The sequence below is a fragment of the Triplophysa rosa genome, linkage group LG12, assembly GCF_024868665.1.
Source record: "Triplophysa rosa linkage group LG12, Trosa_1v2, whole genome shotgun sequence".
Taxonomy (NCBI): Eukaryota; Metazoa; Chordata; class Actinopteri; order Cypriniformes; family Nemacheilidae; genus Triplophysa; species Triplophysa rosa.
In genome coordinates this window covers 21360562-21379203 of record NC_079901.1, presented here as the reverse complement: position 1 = coordinate 21379203, position 18642 = coordinate 21360562, and the positions used below count along the sequence as shown (strand labels likewise).

Here is an 18642-nt window from a genome sequence, read left to right as displayed (position 1 = left end):
AGGTCACTCATATTTCCATTTCCTGTCTCTATCTATTCAGCTTCCCCTTGGATGGATGCCAGGAAAACGCCCAGTAAAATCGACCTGTATGATGTGCGGCGGCGACCTTGGTACTAATACGTGTTTCTCTGTGCGTTGCTTGTGTGTGTGCGCTCTTGAACTCTGTTCTTTATTCACCCATTTTTTTCTGATACCTTCTTTTCTTTGTTGTCTCGGTGTAAAGAATTTCTCCTTGCTTGAAAGGGATCGTTAATATTTGTATGTGTATTCAGGTATGTTCAAGGTGCAGCTTCACCCAAGGACATGCTGATTCTTGTGGATGCGTGAGTATTATGCTTTCTATAATTTTATGTACAATATAGTTTATAAAATAGTTCTGGGAGCTCTGAGAGTTCTGGGTTCGGATGCCGATTGGTCAATAGCTGTGCTGTATTCATAACATTCACAGCTTTAGCTACGCTTAGCAACTCGCTGATAGAGTTTACAGGTTAGGACTTCATCTTTAGAAGTCGGTTTGTTAAAAAATAATTGTGACCCTGTACCATAAAACCAGTCAAGTAGCACGGGTATACGTATTTAAATTGTGGCAATAGCCAACAAAACACTACATGGTTCAAAATGATAGATTTGTCTTTTATGCCAAAAATCATTAGGATATTAAGTAAAAATCATGTTCCATGAAGATATTTTGTAAATTTCTTATCGTAAATATATCAAAACTTTATTTTTGTGAGTGGATGCAAAAAATTGCGAGACACGCCTACAAACTTCACTCTTTGGAAATTACCCACTCAAGTTTAGTATCTATGTAAAGATTAGAATTTCTGCTTTTGAGATCATCTACTCTACACAACATCATTGCATCGGTAAGCCCATAGAGAGCGTTAAAACAAACCTGTTTCTTCTTAGCAACGGCCTGCCCATATATCTCTGATGGGCAACTTTAAAAGCGATTTTCTCAATATGTTGATTTTTTTGCTCCCTATAATTCTTTCATCATTTACTCACCCTCATGTCATTACAAACCTTTATGACGTTCTTTCTTCTGCAGAACACAAAAGATATTTGAACAATTCCTTTAAATGCTGTTTTCCAGGAGTGGAAGCGTGTCTGGATTGACCCTTAAACTGATCCGGACTTCTGTCAGTGAAATGCTGGAAACTCTTTCCGATGATGATTATGTCAATGTCGTCCATGTAAGTATGATCACATGCCATGTGTAGGCTGCTACGCTTCAACATATCAAAATGCATCGTTTTGTTTGTGTACAGAATTAAGGATTTGCTCACACTAACCCACACTCTCGATGGTTGGTGGTGATAACCATAGCAGTGTTTTGGCATCTTGGCATTAGCTGTTTTTTAACCACCTTAATGTGCCACTGGAAGCATCATCGTGATCAGAAAACTGTTTTTGAATGGTGTTGTCTCTTATAAAGCGTGTTAAGCTTGTGCTTTTAAAGTCAAACTGGCTTATTTTGCATAATTTGCAGTTTATTAGACAAGCGCATTGTGGAGCAGAATTTGTACTCTGATTTCTATTTTAATAGAGACGTTTCTAGAGTTTGTTGTAGGATACTTTCTGTGTGATGCAACAGTAGTGTGTAAAAAAAAAAGAGGGAGAAAGAGCTGGTGTAATGAAATATGGATCTGGTTTCAGCTTGCCACTTGAAAACAGGCGCTTAATGAAAAGGCTGCTTCTGGGCTCTGTGTGCTGAATTGAAAATGCCTGGACAAAGTGAGGCGAAGAGATCAGACTGAGTGAGAAAGAGAGAGACGGAGAAACAGGCAGGAAATTGCTATATATCATTCCTCCTAGAAGGAGCCTCCAATCCATCTTGGCTAGCAGCTTTTTTACTCTGGTCTTGCCAGATTTGTTCTGAACGTGCTTTTTTTTACCTTCCGTCTGACTAAAGGAATTTAGTATATAGGACTATCCGCCCTGACACGATAGTTTTGCCTGTCTTAGTCTCTTACAAAGTCTGCCGAACATCACAGAAGGCACTCGTACAGGGTGAGCAGGACTCTGGGTTTTGTTGGTCTTCTCCCTACAATTTACAATAAGAAATTACGTATATTAGGAATAAAAATGAAATCAAGATTAAGAGAATTGTCCTTTAGAGAATTTCCAATTTGTATAAACTTGAAAGGGTTTATTTTTATCACCAACTGACTACATTATTTGAATCAAGTGTCCTGTGTTATCATTATTTTTTATATTTTTTGAACCCAGGTAGACTTCTGCTTGGGTGTTAATCTGAATCCAGTTTATATCTAGATTTTAAAAACTGAACCTGACCGGAAATGGCTCACTTCTTCCTTTCCTACAAGTATACCCAGACAAGCTCTCCCTATGAGATGGAGAGTGACATTAAAATGCAGTTAAGTTATTTTTTAATTGTGCTTAATTCGTATACATTATTAAGTGAACCGAATAGCCTAAAACCTGTTTGTCAGTACTAGTTAGGCTCGGGACAGGTAACATGTACATATTATCTGCCACAAAAGTCATGCCTGATCGCATACATTTTAAAGGGGAGATTTTTTTATAGGTTTACACAAATGTCATATAAATCTTAGGGGTCCATAGAATGTCTCTGTGAAGTTTCAGCTCGAAATACACCACAGACCTTTTATTATACCATTCTCTAAATGCCCAGTTTTGCATGTGGGGAGAAACACGCTGTTTTGGTGTGTCTCTTTAAATGCAAAGGAGCTGCTAGTCTCCGCCCCCTTTCCAGCAGAAAAGGAAGCCAGGTCTGTGAGCCTGTGCTTCCAATGACAAAACAAGAAGGAAGGGTCTCGCCTTTAAACACCAAACACATTGTTTTCTATAAGCGAACAGACTCCAAACAAAGGCGTCACGTTTTCTATATGCGAAAGTACTCATGACAAACTGGTCGCGTAAATACTAACCACACACACGGCATTTTTATAAGTGAAAGAAAACGTTTATGGTGTCGGAACTAACACACGTATGTCGCTTGCGAAAACAAAAATGATGGCAGCGTCATGGGTGGAAACTTTCACATTTATGAACCCCTACCTACGTCAGAAAGGGTGTGAAATCTGATTGGCTCATTTTTTCACAGGCTTGTACAGATAGGCTCACATAAACAAAGTTGCTGGGTGGTCATTTTTCAAGTTTTCTGAGTTGGTAGATGCACCAGAGGCCCGATTACAGCACTTAAAGCAACACTAGAGAACTTTTGCATATGGTTTCCCCCATGTGGTTGATAAGCGCAATTGTCTGTTATCAGTGTCGTAAATACTGTTGCTGTATAAGCTTCCCCGTGGCCCGTGAATACACGTGAATTTGTTGACTAAGCAGAAACCGCTGTTACATCATGTCACTTCATAAACTGTGCATGTACTAAAGCGCTCTTTTGGCCCCCGTGGGGTATCCTACTGGGCTATCCACCTTATTTTTGGCGTAAATGTGGGCGCCGCCATCTTTGAGCTGTTTGCGTTTAGACTTCCGGTGAGCCACTATAGCTAATGAGACAAGTGTGCTGTTTTGACTGGCTAGTTAATATTTGTTATGGAACCCAAAGGTACAAGCTCAATTTGGGCAGTTAGAGGTTGCCATAATAACCGGTACAAACGCATCCAAATGTCAACAAAACATTTGTTTTTACCTTAATCCACGCACCAGAGCTGAATCTGGATGTCGCGCGCATGATCTGCATCCATTATTCATTATTTTAGACTACTGAATGCCCTTTCTCCTGGACAATTCACCTTCTTGAATACAATAACTAATAAACATTGTTCAAACGCAGGCATTTATGGTGAGAGTGACACTAAATGTAGAAAGATATAATTATTATATATCATAGATTATATATTAACAAAACATGTTTAGCACAACTAAATAAACAGTATGCAAATAGTTGTATAATTACTAGCTGTTAGCATTTTTATATGTATTTAGCAGTTTAAAACTTAACAGGCTAAAGCAAACCTTCCTGCCAGCGGAAAGCAGCTGCATGACTATGTTAGCAGTTACAGGATATTACATTTTCATTAATTTGGCAGACGCTTTTATCCAAATCACGTTTAACATTTTGTCAGCACGCTAAACAGTAGGCCTACTGATAGCCTAGTTTACCAGGCCATGTTACTAGGAGGATTGAAGCGGAAGTATACAAGGGAGAGAATGAACATGAAATCATTTTTATTTAATAGGCATGAAAAGAGACAGTTATTGGTTAATATGTGTTGAGTTGTTTTTAGAAAGTTGTGATGGATGATGCAGCCCGGTGGAGACCTGCGATACAAGAGCAACCAGCCGTCTCCATTCTTCCGTCATTAGTTGTAAGGGTCCAGGAATGTTTGCTCCACTTTGACTGGGATTCACATCTGCTTTTAAAAACACGAATTCGTGGTCTACGTCATGTACAAATTTCGACCGACTTTCCCACTGTGCGTGTAAGTTACTGGTAACTGGTAATGCTTTTATAGTTGCGCATCGAAAACCCGTCAACTCCGAGAGAAAATACCAAATAATTGAATATATCTTAATATGATATATCCTCCCACTTCATCCTCCCACTGTGTAATACATCGCCGGTGTGAAAAATATTCACCAGAGCTGTTTTAATGGTGTTTTGTGCGTGCTCCCGTGACACCACTTCCATTGTTTTCCACCAGTCGGCTAATAAAATGGAAGTCTCAAGACAAAAAGGAAGTACGTTATATTGTTTACTTCTGTGTTCAAAAATTAGGTAGATACTAATAGCTCAAACTAGATTCTGAGGTAGAAGCTGGTTGTTAGCTGTTGCGTGCTACATATCAGCTAGCGTGCTAACATTAGCTACACAGCACATTTGCAGTCACCCAAAACACAACGCATTGACGTGAATGTGTTTAGTAACCAACAAAAATAATACTTATCTGTAGTTATATTTTCAGAAACACTCGCGACCAGGCATTGTGCTTTGTTTAATAGGTGCAATCACTAACTTACGCTCAACTCGCTAGGAGAATAGTGCCTAGCATGGTAACTATAGATACCGATAACATTAGTCTAAGTGCGTCAGATATTGTCACGCTCTTCCGCAGGCAGGGGATGGGCGGGGCTGTGTGTACAGACCCGAACACAGAACTTACAGAGTGTGGTTTGATCAGCTAGGAGGCTGATCAGGTAGCAGCGGCAGTAGAATTCGTCCCGTTAAGAGTTGTCCTACCTCTGAAATCATTTTAGAGACATTATTTTAAGGTCGAAAAACTACATAGCGTTTCTTTAAACACGGAAAAAGTCTGATTTTCGTGAAAGGGCCTTTTTAAATTTTATGTGAATAATAGTTTGATTTATTTATTGTTTTTCTTCTCCGAGGATTTTGAGCTTTTACGCGTTGGTGAATCACTGTTCCGATAAAGGATTAGCTCTGTGAGATCTGACAACCGGCTTCGCTTCAGGGACCTTATGCCAATAAGAGTCTAGTGGTGTGTGTGCGTGTATGAGTGAGTGAGAACAGAAAGTAAAAAAGAGAAGAGATTTTTCCTACCGCAACAGAAATGCATCAGTTGGATCAAATTTGTCAGTTGTGTGTGTTTGTAAAGATGGCAGCAGTTAAAAGCCATGAGGTTTGAACAGGATGGCCTTACGAGCATTATGGTTATTATTGTGTTGGCCAAATACATCTATACAATTGTGTTGATTATGTACCAATTAAAATGACAGGAAGTGTGTTGTACCGCCACCGATGAAGTAGTTATTTAACCACCCATGCGCACAGATGTACAGCAAACATGAACTGTTTGGATTGTGAAGAGGGAAATTGAGATGGATTATGAGTATTTATTATGATTTAGATGACACAGTGTTAAAACTTAAAGGCGATGCCAAAGGGAACCACTACTCAATAAACTGCAAATTTCAGCTGTAAATCAAATTTCACATTTCTTTTTAGGAACATGTTGTACACGTAGCTGAGCCAAACCCGTCTTTCACGAGACATCACACATTCCTGCCAAGAAATGTGTGGCATTTGGAAAGGAAGTAAATTGGGCAGACTGTGTTCTGAACGTACTTCATAGTGTATCTGCTTACTGCATAATACAAAGTATACTATAATTTAAAACATTTATTGTTGCAAAATACTGAATGACTTCACTGCAGAGTTATTTTTTAGTTTTATTAAGATTTTCAATTACTTTATATTTGTAATTTTCATAGTAATTTTGGTTTATTCATTTGATTATTTATGTGTTTAATTTTTATCTTGCTATATATATATTTTTTAAAATAATTTTTATTTATATTTATTTCGTTTTTTATTTTAGTGACTCTTAAGTGATATTATTTGAATATCTCACATCAGTTTATTGCTGAGGCAACGTTCCAAATTTGATTTAGATATTCAAATAATATTTAGATTCAGATATTTTATTGCATTTCAACTAATATAAATGTTTTAGTTTTAGTAAACTAATAACCTAGGCTTAGTATGAAAAAATAAGGGAGTGCAGTTCTCTGTTGTATAGTACTTGATATTTTGGCAAACGTAAGTGTTAATGCGTACTGAATGTAGTAATTGTAATAGTAGCATGGGTCTGCTTTTCCTAACAATTTGCTTATCCGAATCAAATTTAAACGCTCTGACTCATTCAGACCATGAATGATCTTGTATTTGACACTTATGAGACGATTTGACAAAGAGAAGCATTTGTGAGCTCTGGGTGATATCAGCTAATTTGAGCGTGCTCATGCCTCATTTCCCTCTTGAATGCTGCACGAGAGCCCTCGACAGATGTTACTCCTCTTAACAAGCCTTTGTAATGAGATGACACATATATAGCCACCAAGATTCATATCTCGATAGCCCCAGGATTTCATATCTTCATACATTTTTCAAAACCCATCTGAGGTTGAGGGAAATACAAGGTTTGGTCATGTGATCATATCTGTAGGCCGATGAGAAGGTCACTTACACACAGAAGATCTTGAACGTTTTGTGATTAAGGGCGTAAAAATATGCTCTGTGATGTGTCTTGAAATAAAACTGTTCGAGAAATGCATTGAAAGTCCATTTTTAATAATGTATTACAAATTGATTTATTATCCAAAATGCCATTTCTGATATACTGTCAGTTAGAATGTTATGTTATTTACTAAACAATCATAAAGGAAAAAATAATTTAATTTATGTATTCATCAAAATCCAAAATTACTTCAGGAATCGTTGCTGGTGGTAAAAAAGGGTTTTTAAGCATGTAGATAATGTCAGTCAGCCAACCTTTGCTTTTACATACTGTATGAGTTCATTATTATGAGCTTTATAATGTACATCCATGCAAATGTGACATTTATAGTTAAGACCAGTGGAAATAAGCCATTGTGTTTCTCCGCTCTGGTCAGCTCATTTCTTTCTTTGTAAGTCATTGTCCGAATAAATATTTGATCAGTTATTTATGAAAGCAAATATTGGATCAGGGTTATTGATGCTCATTAGGGCTTCGCCGTGGCAACCGCCTCTGAATTGTTGGAGGATATTACCCAATTTATCATTTATATTGACTTATCTGGATGGGCTGGATTTTCATCGGAAATGATTGACTGGTGCAATTGACCGGCAGCAGATGATAAACAGTTTGAACTGTGAACACGAGATTACAGGTTTAATTTGCTCTCGTGAGGTTACTCTAATGTTAGGTGTTTGATTTTATGCGTGAAACGTGTTGCTTTCTCTGGACGGCGGTGTAGAATGGAGATACATTCTCGCTTTATTAAACAAGGTTTGCTTTTTTATTTGACACTATTTCTAGGAAGCCGTATAAAACATGCAACTTTTTAAATTTCTGTTCTACCTCCTAGATAGAAGTAGGATTAAAAGAAGAGCGAACCGAGACTTCTACTTTAATCCCCAGCTTCTCTGTAGTCTCATGTGTCTCCTATAGAGTTGCAAAATAGATGGTAATGTCACAGACAGAAACTCTCAGATTTGGTGAGTCTTTTGAAAGTCAAAACAGATTATTCAAAACTATAAATTATGCCTTCACATAAATTTTATAGTTCAGTAACATCACCAAAAGAAACCACTGTGAGATAAATACCAGAGAAAGAGTTTATACTTGAGTTCTTAAGAGGTTTTTACACCAAAAGTCAAAATTCTGAGAGCATTTATTCACCCTCATGTAATTCACAACAATCCTATTGAGAAGATATTTTGAGAAATGTCTCAGTGGTTTGTTATCCATACAAAAGAAATCAATGTGGTTCATTGTTGTTCGGTTACCAAGGTTCTTCAAAATATTATCTTTTGTGTTTTGCATGTGTTATGAGGGAGAATAAATGATGAAAGAATTTTCATTTTTGGGTGTACTGTCCCTTATTATTAATTTACCTCTATGTGCTGCAGTTTTGCAACAAAACTTAACCGCACTTGTTAGTATTCAGCTAACGTGTCTACACTGTAAGTGCACGACGTCTGGTGTGTAGGGGGCATGTGTATTATCAGTGTTTCCTGTTGCTCCATTTATAACCCGCCGTATGCTGCGAGCCGTGAGTCACGGGGACCTCTGAGGCGATAATTCAGAGCGTTAATTAAATATTCTCTCCACGCTGGAGCAACTAATCGAAGCGTGACTCATCAGTTCATTCAGCAGGCATCATGCTTATTCAACAGCGCACAGACACCTGATCCCACAATCACATCATTGACTGACACACATCGACTAATGATGTGGTCATCTTTCACATCACGTGTACATGGCAATACATGTGAGGTGATGAAGCTTTAGGCATTGCTTTTTCATGCAATAACAACAAAAACTAAAAGTGAACTCTCTTGTTTGTAGTGCTGGATGATATGGCATTCGTCTTGTATTTAATGCGTGTCTAAATAATGTTGGGTTATTTTCATCCACCACTGGGTCAAAAATGGATAAACCCAATTGTTGGTTTAAAGTTTAAAGATTGATTTGCAAGCGTAAATGTCCAGTAACATGGAAATCTATAGTTATGTGTCTTTATAGGTATCTACTTTGTCTTGGATGTTTTTTATTTAAATTGTTTGAGTGGAATTAAAAGACACAAACAAGACGTAGGAGAATATACGTAAAATAATAATGTCGTTTATGTCTAGAATAACAGAGGAACAATAAAGATATTAAATAGACATTCTGGTTAGCTGTGATTTCAACCACTTTTTTCCTAAAGTGCAATTCATTTTCTTTGCAAAAAGCTTTTGAATGAGGAAGAAATGAATGAGGAAACACTTACTTTGTGCACCTTTAAAAGGAATAGAGGCCTTAATGTAGAACAGTTCTGTATTAAATAAGTATAAGGAACTCAAGGTGTATTTCACAATGCCATAGGGAATGCATCACGTGCTTTTTTAAGTCCTCAGGGCAGATCTGCAGTTATAGTAATCATTTTAATTTTTGCATGAGCGGGCACATATATTTGCTCATTAGCTGTAATGGTGCTGTAATGCACCTGCATCTGTTTGTCATACTGTGACTTTTCCCATTGTTGGGATTATGGGCGTAATTTTAATGGCTATTCTTTTCCCTTTCTTATTTTTTCTCCCTGTTGTTTCTGTTCCTTTCCTTCACACCAACTCTATTTTCTGGTTCTCATGCTCAAAACACACACACAGTCGAGCTTTGAAGTCGGTTCACGGGGGTCAGCTCGATAAATGACAGAACACAGGGAGGCCTATCTGAACAGAAAATTAGAAAGTTGTAAGGGTATCCAGCTTGTCATATCAAATGATTTTCATCACTTACAACACAATACCCATCGAGATTGTGACTCTAGGAAACGGGTGAGCAGGGCTAGTTGTTACAGTTTTGTACTACAGTAAACATTTGTCAGGGCAGTTTTAATACATTTCTCACTGTTATTCTTGGGGAAAAAGATGAAGTGAAATGGATTAAACAAAACGTTCATGCAACTGACGCGTGAAATGTGAAGGGTAACAACATATTAAAACATTTTTTCATTTTCCATCTCTTTTTTTTTCAGTTCAACACAAAAGTGAATAACACAGCCTGTTTCGACCACCTGGTCCAAGCCAACGTTCGCAATAAAAAGATTCTTAAAGACGCTGTGCAGAACATTACAGCCAAAGGCATCACCAACTACACAAAAGGCTTTGAATTTGCCTTCGACCAGCTTGCAAACGTAAGTTACTTTATTTTGGCTTAGGTTCTTATTAGGTAATCTGTATGTTGTACTGTAAACCATGGGAGATGTTGAAACCATAACACTACATATTTGTTCACCAAATTTGCAGTTGTCGTGCTGTGCGCTGCTGACCTCTGCTGGCCACACTGTGTAATTACATACAAACTTGCTCAATGTTTCAGCCAAACGTCACCAGAGCAAACTGCAACAAGATTATAATGCTGTTTACTGACGGAGGAGAGGAAAGAGCAGAAGAGATCTTCAGCAGATACAACATAAACCAAGAGGTTTGTCAAGCTACTCTAAAGAAAATTGTGAAATAATAAATTTCAAGCACTACATGTGACTTATAACTGCCTTTAATTTTTTTTATTCCAGGTGCGTGTGTTCACATTCTCTGTAGGTCAACACAACTATGACACAGGACCAATAAAGTGGATGGCTTGTGCTAATAAAGGTAAGTGTTGTTGGGCTCTGTCTGCCCCCTAGTGGTGGAAGAGCAAAAGTGCTACTCAATACATCAGCATATCTATCTATATTGATAAACAATCTCATTTTCTCTGTGGTATGCTGTGCAGGATACTTCTATGAAATCCCTTCCATCGGAGCCATCCGCATAAACACACAGGTCTGCAAATTTGATTGTTGTTACTTGTGCTGTTTGTTTTGATTTATTCTCTTGTGTGCGAATATGTGAAGGTCCGAGGCTGACCTACATTTGCTTTATTTTTTGTGTGTTTCCTGCTTTGATTTAGGAATATCTTGATGTGTTGGGCCGGCCAATGGTCCTTGCAGATGCTAAGCAGGTGCAGTGGACCAACGTGTACCTGGATGCTCTGGTATGACATCTTACATCGCAGACAAGCTACTTGTAGAGCTGTAGATTTCATGATTTATCTGAAACAGTAAACGTTTCAACCTAAAACCATTTATTTGTACTTCTTTATGACCTCAGGAGCTGGGCCTAGTCATCACAGGCACGCTACCTGTATTCAACAAGACCAAATCTGAAGGATCTCTCAGCCAGGTCAGCCGCCAGTTTATCTTTATAGAGACAGATAACAAATATGATAATATTATAAATATACATGTACATTCAAATTGCATGGACAAATTATACTGTAGTTCTGCTACAGGAAATATTTATATATGAAATGTATATAGTTATGATAAATTCCTATTATACAATTGTACAGTAAATGTTAATCATTTGAAAAGTTGTAATCTGAATGTATAGGATTATAAACGAATATAATGTATAGGTTAGATTTAGTGTATGTATAGGTATTTGTGTGTATGTTTATATCATGTATATACTAAACTAAAATTAAATGTACATGTTATTTTAATATTATAGTATAAAATGTAAGTGTCTATTTAACATTTCTTAACCGTAAATTTTTTTTTAAAGAATCTTTGACAAATGAACAGTGCGGAAATACATGATATAAATCAATGAGCAAGAGCACCAGATGTGTCATTAGCAGATCTATTGTTCTATTAATAACCCAAAGCTTGGAAAACAGTGCTATTTTTGTCACTTTTAATAGGCTAGCAGTTACTAGTGACGCAAAAGTGTAAACCTCATTATCTTTGAACATGTTAACCATGCGGACAGTAGCCTTCTCGGCAACACTACCATACTAACAGACGTGGAAAATAAATGTCGTACGATATCTTATCCTGAATTTTTCCAGTTTGGGGTCAAAGGACCCCCGCGCTGAGCGTCTGTCAATCTGCGTGACCTTCTGAAAAGTATTTCCACTGGCTATCTGCGTCACTGAGTTCTCAGATAAAGTTAATATCAGTTTCCAGTGTGGATGGCGATGTGCTGTTTCAGACCCGTGACGGTTTTTCTGATGGTTGTTTTTGTCCCGTGATTACACATTGCACATTGTTGTTATAGCTGATGTGTTTTCCAGGTCTAGTTTTGCATCACGCTTGTTTGTACCTATCGCTCCATTGAGTGTCTGATGAAACTCTCTCTTTCCTCACTCCCTGTCTCTCGTTTATCATCAGAACCAGTTGATTTTGGGAGTGATGGGGGTTGATGTGTCCCTTGATGATATCAAGAGATTGACGCCCCGCTTCACCGTGAGTACCACAAACACATCTCAAATACATCCAGCATACCACAAGATGATCGTATTTTCTAGTGAAATGAAAGATCTTGTGTAGGTCATTCAAAAACAAGCTAAGCGAACGAAGCATAGTCATTAAAATGATGCACTTCAGTCAGACACATTTACAATTTTTTTTTCGTCAACTACCCACAAGTAGTTTCAAACATGTTTCAGACATTTTCAGTTAAATCATATATGTTTTTCATTTCAGTTTATTTCTCATATAAAGCTGTTGTGTAGCTTCAGTAGACTTTGAATGTAGAGCTGCTATAAACTTTTGGCGGGTCAGGAGTTAGACATCACCATTTACTTTTCTATCAAAACAAAGTTGCCAGGGACGGTAAACACATAAGCTGCGTCCCGCTTCGCATACTATCCGTCCTAAAGTTTGTGACAGTTACGGCCCGCTAGCGACAAAGCGAAGCGATGTTATTCATTTCAATGGAGAGCCAGCGACTTCCGGCGACACTAGCGACAGTGACCGTTGCAGACAGGAAGTGGGCGTATCTAGCGACGCGACAAAGAGATTTGCTCAGCTTTATGCAAATGATGAGCCACTTTCAGGAGCGACTACCAATAGGAGTAAAGCGGCAGAGCTCACGTCATCCGTCTCTCGACAGTTCCTGCAGGTTTGTTTATAAATGTTACTAGAGCAACCAAAGCCAGGAACGCCTTCTAACGACCTCGTGGCAAGAGACAAGCGTCTGAACGCACCGTCAATGATCACAGTGTCGTCTATAGGCAACAACGGCCACTTCCGTTTTGTGTTAGTATGTCCAAGTGCGAGCAAACGCACAAAAAGTTACTTATCCATAACAAAAACAGTACACACTTTTAGTGCATAGTATGAGAAGGGGAATTGGCAGACAGCAATGCATAATAATTGTATTCCGCTATGAAAAAAACCATGTGGGTTTGGAATGACATAAAGGTCCATAAATGATGACAGTGTTTTTATTTGGCGTGAACGATCCCTTCAGTGCTACATAATTCAGTTTAAAAGCAAACAAAGCCAAACTCGCGCCTTAGATGTTTTCTTTGCAAACACTTTAAGAGGTTTGTAATAAAACTAACGCTGCGTGCTTAAGATGATAAATGCTTCATTGTTCGGCACAATCCTGTGGTTTTGCACATATACAGTAAGATCACTCTAAAGAGGACATAAACCCAAATGTATAGATTGTACCAGGGCATATGTTTGTACTTACCTTTGATTCGTAAATGGTTGTGATTTTCTGTTAAGCTGAGAGGAATGTTTCCAGATGATCCGACACATTTGATTAACTCTAAGTGCTCAGGGGTGATTGACAGCTTGGCCCGGCGCTCTCGGGGGATATTAGACGGTACCGCGCTAGTGAGGGATTAGCCGCTAGATCTCTCATGAACCAGGCCCGTTTGCTTTTAGCAGGGTTTGATGGTGGTCTTTCGGGCGGAGGCGTGCTCACTGTTCTTCTGTTTTGTTTGTTTCAGATTGGCCCTAACGGATATTATTTTGCAATCGACCCCAATGGCTACGTGCTGCTCCATCCAAACCTCCAACCAAAGGTATTGAAGCATTCTCTCCGCTCAGCGCTTTAAATACGACTTGGTCTTGAGATTGAAGGATGCAGGAAGAGGTTTTATGGTGCCGTGGCCTACATCTCATGTTAATATCATTATTTTTGCTTTGACGTGTATTTGATTATCAGTGTGATTTATTACGTGTTGTGCATGTGATTATCTCTCTCTTTATCTTAAACCATCTCCCCAGCACTCTTTCTATCTCTGTTGTATATGTGCTTCATATTTATGTCCCATTCTGCTTATACACATTTGCCGTGTGTGTGCTTTTATGCATTTATATATAGACTTAAATCAAAGTAGGGGACGTATTTAATTTGACATGAATGAAAACTGTGGTACAGAATGCATGCCGTGAATCTATGGCCCTCCCCTGTGTGACCTGTGAGGTGAGGCCCCGCCCTTAGATCCTGATGAGCATTGAAAGTATGTGATGTAAAGTATGAAAGTATGTGAAGTAATTTAATTTAGCCTTTGTTCTGTTGGAATAGCTTTAGTTCATCTTTTTATATTTTTGTCATTTAGAAAGTTCACAGCAGGATTGCGCTGGAGACTTAAAGGTCCAGTGTGTCATTTTTTTGAGGATCTATTGACAGAAATGCAATATCATATACATAACTATGTCTTCAGAGGTGTATAAAGACCTTGCATAATGAAGCGTTATATTACCTTAGAATGAGCTATTTCTATCTACATACACCACGGGTCCCCTTGCATGAAATTCTCCATGTTGTTTCTACAGTAGCCCTAAACGGACAAACTTCTCTACAGAGTGTGTTTCGTAAATACGTTATCTACTTCGTCAAAGAAGCAAAAACGTGACGACATCTTAGTTCTGTGTCATCCGCCGTAGTGCTTTGAAAGGGAGCGGGGTGAAGTGAGTCATTGATTGCAATTCGCAACCTCACCGCTAGATGCCGCTAAATTTCATACACTGGACCTTTAAGTTTCGATCACTAAACGTTTTTAAAAAAAGTTTCTTTTTTTTCTGTGTAAGAAAAGTTGTATTTTCTGCTTGAACCGCCACATACTACTTTTTTCTTTTAACAGTCCTCTTTTTATTTACATTAAATTAAACATGAAGTCTGCTTAAAGCACAGTTTATTCATACTGTACATATAGTTCATGCAACATTTTATATCGCCCGAAACAAACATTAACGTCTGACATCTGCCATTGATTCAGCACATATCCTCCTCGCCAAGTGCATCTGACCTCATGTAAAGCCATAGATTGAGAATGTATGAACACGCATTTGCAGCATGTAAACAGGCCAGCGTACATCTTTTCCTTTGGATCAGATCGCCCGGCGCCTGTGCTGGGTGAGATTTGCGCGTAACCTTTGCAACTGGCCTGAAGCAATGCGCTACACAACTGGCAGCAAACCTGCATATATGTTTCTCAATGGAACTTCTTGTTTAATATCTGTCTGTTAATATCTGTGGGTCCTTTTGATTCTGGTATTCCACCACACACATGGGCTGGTCTGCATTTAATCTTTTATACAGATTGCGAACGGGAAGAGACGTGCGTGTGTGTTCGTGCTCTGAATGGCGTCGTAGATAAGCAGGGTCTTAGTTTATCCTCGGTCTGGACCGTAAAAGCGCCGTCCATCACGTTGCCTCAGACAGTCGCAGTTTGAGGAGTTAAAGCACGTTAAATATTACATCTGGCCGGGCATAGATTGAGAATGGTTTGGACGTTCTCTGATTTAGGCTGACGACCTCGGTGTGGTTTTGGAGATATCTGTGCGTGAGGTCGCTTTGTGTGCGAGCCGAGGCAGGTGCCGATGTCTGGGCGAAAAACCGCGATGTTTGCTGTTAATTCTATATTACGATAACATAGTTCCAGGTCGAGAATGTGGAGGGCATTAACTTCTTTCCACAAGCCAGTCAATCAAACATCCACAGCAGATTTCCATCTCCGGCGTCAGCGAGAGCGAATGTGACATATTTCCATCTCCCCTCAGAGTAACATCCTCCGGCTCGAGATGAAAGGAAGCGCGACGACTCCTTTGAAAAGAACTTACCGAAACAAACTCGGAACACAACTCGCAAACAATACGTTTCTTTAATGAGCTCGGCTGTATTGTCAAAGCCATAAAACCGAGAGAAACGCATGTGCCGTGACAACGTAAACACCAGCAGACCCTCGGCGGTCTTTTATTGCTCCCAGCGGGGTCTTGCATTGACTCCATGTGCTCAGCAGACCGCCGATCTTTTTCTTGAGTTTAGCGAGCCCGTTCCGATCAGATCTGTAGGATTGATCTCTCAAGGACAGATGTTGAGATGGATCGGACGCGCTGATTGAGGGAGACGCGCAGGCATTGAAACTCTGAACCGTGAATGCTGCACTTAACCTGATATGCAAACACAAGCTCCTCAACCAAAGGGTGCCAGATCTCCTGGAAACAGTTCAAAGTGCTTCACCAGCATCCTGCAGTGCACAACACATGCCTGAATTTGTCAGCTGAAGTTAAGAGAAATCAAGCACTTCGAGGGAGAGTCTTTCAAGGGGACTTTGAACACACCAGGAAGGGCTAATTTGATTTTGAAGGCGCATTGAACCAACCCTCGTAGTATGTCAGCCACATGTTGCCAGCGAGCAACACAGTAGGAAGATGCATGCGACGAGATTGGAATTTATCGTCAATGCTTTTATTTCCTTTAAACAGCCTCTTCCATGATGGATTGCAGTGTAACAACACTGTTAACAAGTGGTCTTTTTAAAGGCTCTGCGTTTGAAGTTTCAGGCGTCAGTTTTTGGCACCCATAAATCATCTTGTGTTTTTTTGAAATGATATAGGCTTGTGTTTATCCTTTCCATGTTTCTTATTAGAAAAGGATTTTGAACCGTCGCCGCAGGCTAAATAAAAAGTTGGACGTTTCGTTCCCTGAGGTGAGACCGTAGCGGTAGAATATGTGGTCCATTCTGTCATAGGCCACCGAGTGATATAGTGCTAAGTAGCTTGTTTAGTTTAAAGAATATTACGTCTAGCTTGCTAACTAGATAGTCATCGATAGCTTGTAGTCAACGTATCACCCAAATTATTACAGGACACAAGCCCTCATAGATTTCCCTCTTACAACATGTTACTTTAAATACTTATATAAACATGCTTCAATTCTGCATCGTAACACTTTTGATGTCTTCAATTTATATGCAAATAAAGAGCTCAGCTATGAGAAGATTTTAAGATTTTAAGGAGGACTGGCAAAAAAGTACATCTTGCAAAAACATGTGCAATGTTTACTGAGCCCCAAAGAATGACATTAGAGGACCAATGAATATTGATGAATATTGATAATACGAATACAAATTTTAGTCAATATTTGCTTTATTTCCTGGCACCATGTTTCCTAGACCACTTCGCAAGATGTAAACACTGGTCCAGCAGCACCTCCCATCTCATTTTAGCAGGAAAAATGACTATATAAATGTCTTTGTTCCGTTGAACGCAAAAGAAGATATTTTGAAGAATGTAGAAAAGCAGACAGTTCTGGGACACTTTTGACTACCAGTGTCATTTTTCCTACTATGGCAGTCAATGGTGGCCAAGAACTGTTTGGTTACAAGCATTCTTCCAAATATCTTTCTCTGTGTTCATCAGAACAAAGAAATGTATAGAAAAACTAGAGGGTGAGCAGCCTAAATGAAGACTGAATTTTTATATTTTTCAGTTAAAACTGTCCCTTTAAGTGCAGAAATTATGTGAACATATTTTTTAACAGTTCTTTACAGAATATATTAACTAATCAAAATAAGGTAATTTTATCTTGTTTTTAAGTTAAAGAAACTTACAATTATACAACAATAACACAACCATTTTAAAAGTTGAAATGACTTGTACGGCTCATTTGATTGTTTAAAAATGTAAGGCAACCAATCATTTTTTACATTGTTGTACAAATATGCCCCCAGACATTACTTTTGGCCACTACTGTACATGAGTGTATGAACAGTCTGAGACTCACATCTTGGCTGGCTTCTGTACAGTTTCTGAGTTAAGATGCATAAGTTTGGAGTTGTCCAACTGGAAACAAATGTGTGTTGCTAAACAAAAGGACGTGGTTGCTAAAGTGAGCGCTTCCAAGAAAAAACTATTCGCTGCGTTTGCCAAGGTTTGTATGATTCTGTTATATGATTCTGAAGTGATTTGTAACAAATGTACAGTGTGCAGAATATTCTACTGTTTCATTTATGGCCACCAAGCCTCAAAGAGTGCTGTACAACTTTTAAAGCTACAATTTTTAACCTTTGTAAAATAAGCTTCAATTTTTAGTTTCAAGCAGAGATGGCAAAGGAGACGAGGGTTAATGTAACATTGGTTAGTGCAGTATGTGTAATGGTTATGAGGGATGATAGCATGCCATCTGATGTTTGTTTGTGTTGAGTTAAGAGTCAATGGAGATATTTCCTGTCTGCTGGATCACGCAGATAATGGTTTTATTTTTCCCCAAACAAATATACTGAGCAGATGAGCAGAGCATGTTCAGGAGTACATCCGGTGGAAACCTGGAGCCGTGACATTGACTTTCATGTCGTGTGTGATCTGAACTCACTTAACCTTCAGTTGTAAAGTGAACGAAAAAGATGATGCATGCACAAATGAAAACACATGAAGACAGCACCATTAAAAATGAGCGTGGGTGGAAGAAGAAAAATATTTGTTGTACATTGACTGTCCCACAGTGGCGTTATGGGGAATTGACGTCTTGATGTATTTAGTCAAATTCTGCTCATTTGTTTGGCTAATAGTTGCGAAAGTCTGTTTCATATTTGTTCTCATAGATATCAAGAAATATATAATAATATTTTAATTTTT

At 38.6% G+C, this 18642-nt stretch overlaps 1 protein-coding gene across 3 annotated transcripts in view; it reads left to right on the top strand.

Moving 5' to 3' along the window:
* LOC130562522 (voltage-dependent calcium channel subunit alpha-2/delta-1) overlaps positions 1–18642 on the top strand; it is a 94065-nt gene that overhangs the window by 44897 nt on the left and 30526 nt on the right. For all 3 annotated transcript variants that reach the window (XM_057347590.1, XM_057347592.1, XM_057347591.1), the window contains 11 exons: positions 41–110; positions 273–323; positions 1097–1196; positions 9973–10131; positions 10317–10421; positions 10513–10591; positions 10713–10762; positions 10890–10973; positions 11090–11161; positions 12154–12228; positions 13728–13802. In XM_057347590.1, coding sequence (XP_057203573.1) covers positions 41–110; positions 273–323; positions 1097–1196; positions 9973–10131; positions 10317–10421; positions 10513–10591; positions 10713–10762; positions 10890–10973; positions 11090–11161; positions 12154–12228; positions 13728–13802 — 920 coding nt within the window. The remainder of the gene's footprint in view (positions 1–40; positions 111–272; positions 324–1096; positions 1197–9972; positions 10132–10316; positions 10422–10512; positions 10592–10712; positions 10763–10889; positions 10974–11089; positions 11162–12153; positions 12229–13727; positions 13803–18642) is intronic.